Source organism: Myotis davidii, unplaced genomic scaffold (assembly GCF_000327345.1).
Source record: "Myotis davidii unplaced genomic scaffold, ASM32734v1 scaffold1437, whole genome shotgun sequence".
In the NCBI taxonomy this organism is placed as follows: Eukaryota; Metazoa; Chordata; class Mammalia; order Chiroptera; family Vespertilionidae; genus Myotis; species Myotis davidii.
Window position 1 is genome coordinate 1,274,060 of NW_006288601.1, and position 6,640 is coordinate 1,280,699.

The window sequence follows — 6,640 nt, forward strand, 5'->3', positions numbered from 1 at the left end:
TTGTACCACATACCATCTCTATGTGCTGTAAATGTTAACTATTAACTACCATGTACCCACCTGTGTAAAAGACTGACGTGTCTCTCCATTTCCCTTTTTTTATTCAGTCCTCAGAGATGTCCACACCTCCCTAATCTACCACCAATGGATTTCATGCAACCCACTTACATATCCTTCTTTGATTCTAATGTATAAAATGAGCTGCAAAACTTACCATTCTCAGAGCATTTTCTTAATCCATTGAGAGATTGCTTCCCAGCAATTGTCAGTTTGGCTCAAAAAAAAAAAATTGTGTAAGACTTTTTCCTAGGGCTGGAGTTCTTTTGTTGATGCCATTAGTAACACTTTTTTTTCTTTTCTTCCTTTCTTTTTTATTTATTTTTTTAACAAGGGACCCTGCATTTTCTCTGTGCTCTGGGCTCCACATCTTATGCAGTCAGCCTTGAAGACAACTCTCTGAGCTCCTTGCCCAATGACACCACATTAAGTGGTGGACAAAACCTCACAAATATGCTGCCCATCCATATTGTGCACTTGCTTCCTGGATTTTCTCAAAAAACTGTCGAGACACAATAGGGGTTAGGTCTGCTAGTGGAGGCATCTGACTCTAACTGGGGCACTATCCCAGCTGCCCTTTCTGTCCTCAGGGCTGGCAGTGTGAAAACGGGTGATGAATCCGGAAAGAGGATGACTCCCCATAGCTATGCCTCATGCCGCACGTTACTCATTCAATAATCATGATAAAGGGCCTACTTCATGCCCAGGCAGTGGGCTGGTGATAAAAAGATGAATAATGCACAAACCCTACCCTCTGGCACCTATAGCCTAGCGGGGAGGCAGGCTCATACCCCAGACAGCATGATCCTCACTACAGGAGATAAACACTGGTAAATACCCGATTCTGTGGAAGCAAAGGAAGTGATTTCTTTGCAGTGGAGGTGGGTGGGGAAAGAACAACTCCCTACCATGCAAAAGGGCCATCACTGACTTTTATTTGTAGCAATTTAAAAAAGAAATATCCCTTCAAAACATCTTATTGCCTTTGTTCTAATTCTTTGCTCACTAAGGTAATTTGTGATCCCAAACTGTTTATAAGTTGACCTCTTAAAAAGAATGCCCACCACAAAGGTTCTAAGCTAAGAACCGTCTGTAGTCTGGCCAGAGAGAAATATCCTGTTGTTAACTGGCACACAGGCATGCCTGTATATAGATCCTTCAGTCACCTGAGCATTTTGGAAAATTGTGTTTTGATTCCCCTGGCCTCACCCCAGAGAGCAGGGATACAATCCTATGATAAAATTCTGTACCCAGCCCTGCAAATCCAAGGACTGATCAAGGAGCTCCAGGTTAGCCCTTGTCAGGTATTGACCACAGGGAGGGCTTATTGGAAACAACCAGTTTTTCCTTTTTGTCTCCTCTTAGCTGCAACCAAAATTCAGTGGCCAAATAGCTAAATAAAAAGGACTGCACAGTGCTACATCTGAAATGATTTCAATACACCTGGCATCAGGTCATCAATATGCAGTGCACTTTCCAGGACGCATTTCGTACTTACCCACCGACTAAGCATTTGCCTTTCTAAAGGAGCAGAGGACGGAATGCAGGATATAATTCCCTCATCTGAGATGTTTGTGATTCCCTTCTCCTAAATTCAGGGCAACTCTATGCAAACTAGCAGAGGGAGTGAAAGAAAATGTCCTGGGAGGACAGACACAGGGTTTACCCTCCTTCTCTGGAAGATGCAACCAGCCTGATTCTCTGTTTTGGAGATCAAATCCTCGACAGCATAGCTTTCCATCTCGATTGCAGAGGACCAGAGTCAGACTTGTTTCTCTTTCCAGCCAGGGTAATTTTATTCCATTCTGCATGTTTCCATAACAACTTCCTTCCCCTCCCTACCTCCAACTGCATTCTGAAATGCCTCTTGACCAGAGAGACACAAAGCCACCTCCAGGGTCAGCCATATTGCCAGCATCGAAGAGGCAGTGGGCCACCTGCTAAAGGCGTGGGCACTGCTCTGGCTACTTGGTTCTCTGCCTCCTTGAGGGCCTTTGAGCCAGCCAGGTCTACGGCAGGACCACAATCTTTTTCTCCAGCTTCTGTGGTGGAAACAGGAAGTTTCTCATTATTTCATCCAGCTCTTCCAAAGCCAGCTGGGCATGGAGCCTGGCCACGTCATCAGGCTCCGAACGCACGACATGCTTCAGCAGGTGGTAGAGATCCTTGAGAACGTCCCTCAGCACCTGTACGAGAGAGAGTCATGTCTGTGTCTCCTGTGTCAACATTTCCAAGAATGACCAAATTGCCTTCTCTTGCCTGGCCAGAGTGGCTCAGTGGTTAAGGGTTGACCTATGGACCAGGAGGTCACGGTTCGATTCCCAGTTGGGGCACATACTTGGGTTGCAGGTATGTATTTTGCTTAGAAGAAATAGGGCCTATAATCTTAATCACTATGCGATGCTGTGTTCTTTCTATTTATTAATAATGCTACCTACATGCATCAGGTTGGGTTCACCTCACTATATGCAAACATCTATGACAATAATTGGTTCAAATGAACTTAACATTTTTTTCTCAAACAACTGGAACTTCAAGAGTTGACTGTACATCGAAGTCTGTGCCAATATATAATTTCTGAAAAAAGAGTATGATCAACCCTGGCTGGTGTGGCTCAGTTGGCTGGGCAACATTCTGTGCACTAAAGGATTGCTGGTTCGATTCCCTGTCAGGGCACATGTCCTGCGTTGCAGGCCCGATCTCCAGTAGGGGCATGCAGGAGGCAGCCAATCAAAGTTATGCTCTCACACCGGTGTTTCTCTCTCTCTTAAAATCAATTTTAAAAAAGTAATAAGCCGAACCAGTTTGGCTAAGTGGATAGAGCGTCAGCCTATGGACTCAAGGGTCCCAGGTTCGATTCCAGTCAAGGGCATGTACCTGGGTTGCGGGCACATTCCCAGTGGGGGGCGTGCAGGAGGCAGCTGATCGAGCTTTATCATCGATGTTTCTAACTCTCTATCCCTCTCCCTTCTTCTCTGTAAAAAATCAATAAAATATATTTTTAAAAAAGTAATAAATATGTATAATAGCCATATTATATAAACATGGAGTATTCCTGCAAAAATACATTTAAAAACTAGTTGTCTCCAGAGAGGGAAACTGGGGAGAGATGGGGGGAATTAAATACTCTTTTGTACCTTTTCAATGTTTAATTTTATGAATATTTTACCTATTGAAAAGTAAATAAGCTTTTTAATTGAACTGAATAAATTCTTAGATAACACTTTTCCTAAGGCCATTTCATAGGTAAAACAGATAAGGAATCTGCCCTTAAAGGGCTCACAGATGAGACATGCATATAACTAAAGACGGTACAGAACAGAACATGGTAAGTGTCCTAAAAAAGAGCAGGGAGATGAAAGGTTAGAGAAAAGAGAGGTCACATTTGAAGAACAGGAAGTAAACTGGAGATGGTGTACAGAAATGAAGGGAAATGATTAATTCAGTGGGTAACGAGTACACGGTCTGGGCCCAAGGACTCCTGCGCATTCCACACAAGTATTCCAGAGAACAGAGAAAGGGCCCTTTCCACCTTCTGTATTCTTGTTCAGCATGGGAATAGGGTGCAGAAGGAAGAAGGTAGAGAAAGAGGGTTATACAAATCAAGCCCCCAGGCCACAGGGCTGGTCTCCCTCCTGTCCCCTGTGCTCCAGTTGTGCAGGCCCCCTTTCTTTCCTTGTCTGAGCAAAGCTCCTCCCCTGCATATGCTGTTCCCTCAGCCGGGAAGACTATTTCACTTCTCTTCACCTTAGAACCCCTCCTTATTCTTCGCCTACAATACCACTTCCTCAGGCATGCCTTCCCTGAATACCCACTGTAAGCCTTCCTACCCTATCTGTAGTTTTGTTTGTGCCTCTATCACAATCAAGATTTAAATCTGTGTTGCGTAATTTAAAAAGTTTTCCTCACTGGTCACAGGTACTACTGACGCTGAGGCCATGTCTTGTCTTGTCCACCTGCTGTCATCTCAATGCCTCATACAGTAATTGGCACATGGCAGATACCTAAGGCATATTTATGAATGAAAGAAAGCATGGGCACGCTACTCTCAGCCAGTCTCTCACGTGGTAAACACTAAAAATTTTAAGGACATCTGTTGAAACAATGCTAGACAACCTGAGTCAACTTCATGGGTGTACCAGTATGATCTGTGCAGTCACATTGGGACCCTCAATCAGAGGGCCCCATGCTTGCTTTAATAATCTCCTGTTGTCACCTTAAAATTCTTAATAATCTTATCTTTGAACTTGTGTGTTTATGTGAAGTCTAATGGGACAAAGGAACACGAGTGTGAGCAGAGCAGATATGCCCAATACGCATGTCCACCATTCTTTGCCAGTGCATTTGAATATAGCATTTGCCGTGCTCCGTGAGCACAGAATTCTGAAGGATCCACAATGTGTGGAGTTGAGCAATGTTCAAAGCCAGTAACGGGGAGTATGTTTGTTACGTTTACAGCTGAGTGAATAGAGGCACTGACAGCCCAGAGAGGCCTCATTCTCCATTTGAACCAGAACTTGCTTCAAACACAGGAAGAAGGAATGGCTTTCTAAGAAGCATGGGCCAGGAAGGAACTCTATGTATCCTCCATTTTGCACCCCCGTTTTAGCCAACCATTTACACCGAAAATGGTGACATGGAAGAAAATAGGACAACCCACAGTCTTATTTCTTTCAGTCCATTCTCTCATGAGTAAATCGAAGGTAAAGAGTGTGGCAGGACATGCATGGATCAAGAAGTGAAATAAAACAGTTGAGTGTTTTGTGTGGAGTTCCCACTGTTCTGCTCAGAAGGAAATATATATGCATGTAAAAGCTACAGAATATAAATTGTGTAATTTTGGTGAGTTTACATCTGAATTAAATATTCTTATATTTGCAGTTTAAATTGGCATTGCACAATATAAAGATGAACAGTAAAATTCATGCTAATAATTTACATTTTCTTTACTTAGAATAAAATTAGTAGCAAATAATAAACACCACGACAAATCAAGAGAGAGAGAGGCCATGACAGAAAAAAAAATCCATATTTTAAAAATATGTGGGCAAAAAAGGGACAACATACTAAACCTGACAAACTCAGGGGATGCCCACGTGACGAGCCTTACAAACCCAGAGACCAAAGTAACAACACAGCAAATTCTGAACATAAGGATTCCTAACTAAAAGTGGGTCACGGCGGGTAGTCATGTCCTAGGCCTGTAGCCTCCTTGACAATGGTCAATCTTTAACTTTGAAATTGTCTACTGTCTTTGGGCTCTAAGATAACAAACCTTTGAAATGTCAGAGTAATCTTCTTTTCTAGACTCCTTGAAGGTACAACCTGGGTACCAGAGCCCACATTGCTATCTTTTTGACCACATACCATCTCTATGTGCTGTAAATGTTAACTATTAACTACCATGTACCCACCTGTGTAAAAGACTGACGTGTCTCTCCATTTCCCTTTTTTTATTCAGTCCTCAGAGATGTCCACACCTCCCTAATCTACCACCAATGGATTTCATGCAACCCACTTACATATCCTTCTTTGATTCTAATGTATAAAATGAGCTGCAAAACTACCATTCTCCAGAGCATTTTCTTAATCCATTGAGAGATTGCTTCCCAGCAATTGTCAGTTTGGCTCAAAAAAAAAAAATTGTGTAAGACTTTTTCCTAGGCTGGATGTTCTTTTGTTGATGCCATTAGTAACACTTTTTTTCTTTTCTTCCTTTCTTTTTTATTTATTTTTTTAACAAGGGACCCTGCATTTTCTCTGTGCTCTGGGCTCCACATCTTATGCAGTCAGCCTTGAAGACAACTCTCTGAGCTCCTTGCCCAATGACACCACATTAAGTGGTGGACAAAACCTCACAAATATGTGGCCCATCCATATTGTGCACTTGCTTCCTGGATTTTCTCAAAAAACTGTCGAGACACAATAGGGGTTAGGTCTGCTAGTGGAGGCATCTGACTCTAACTGGGGCACTATCCCAGCTGCCCTTTCTGTCCTCAGGGCTGGCAGTGTGAAAACGGGTGATGAATCCGGAAAGAGGATGACTCCCCATAGCTATGCCTCATGCCGCACGTTACTCATTCAATAATCATGATAAAGGGCCTACTTCATGCCCAGGCAGTGGGCTGGTGATAAAAAGATGAATAATGCACAAACCCTACCCTCTGGCACCTATAGCCTAGCGGGGAGGCAGGCTCATACCCCAGACAGCATGATCCTCACTACAGGAGATAAACACTGGTAAATACCCGATTCTGTGGAAGCAAAGGAAGTGATTTCTTTGCAGTGGAGGTGGGTGGGGAAAGAACAACTCCCTACCATGCAAAAGGGCCATCACTGACTTTTATTTGTAGCCAATGAGTGGCGCCAAGGAGTGGCTTGGGAAGCTTCAAGGAGTCTCCTCACCTCTAAGCCACCTGAAATAAATGCAGATTATGAACAAACCAGGCATCCTTGTTATGCAAATACATCTTAAAAACAAGTTTCCTAACACACTCTCCAATGGGTTACACAGAAATTCTAGAGCTCCTACAGTTTATTACAAGGGCATCTGTTTTTTCTTAAGAAAATATATATATTTTCT

General features: G+C 43.0%; 2 protein-coding genes across 2 annotated transcripts in view; both read right to left on the reverse strand.

Moving 5' to 3' along the window:
- The window catches only part of HAS3 (hyaluronan synthase 3), a 60,670-nt gene that overhangs the window by 27,650 nt on the left and 26,380 nt on the right, over positions 1-6,640 (reverse strand).
- The window catches only part of TANGO6 (transport and golgi organization 6 homolog), a 160,442-nt gene continuing 155,608 nt past the window's right edge, over positions 1,807-6,640 (reverse strand). The window contains exon 18 of the mRNA XM_006760364.2: positions 1,807-2,243. Coding sequence (XP_006760427.1) covers positions 2,067-2,243 — 177 coding nt within the window. The 3' untranslated portion in view covers positions 1,807-2,066. The remainder of the gene's footprint in view (positions 2,244-6,640) is intronic.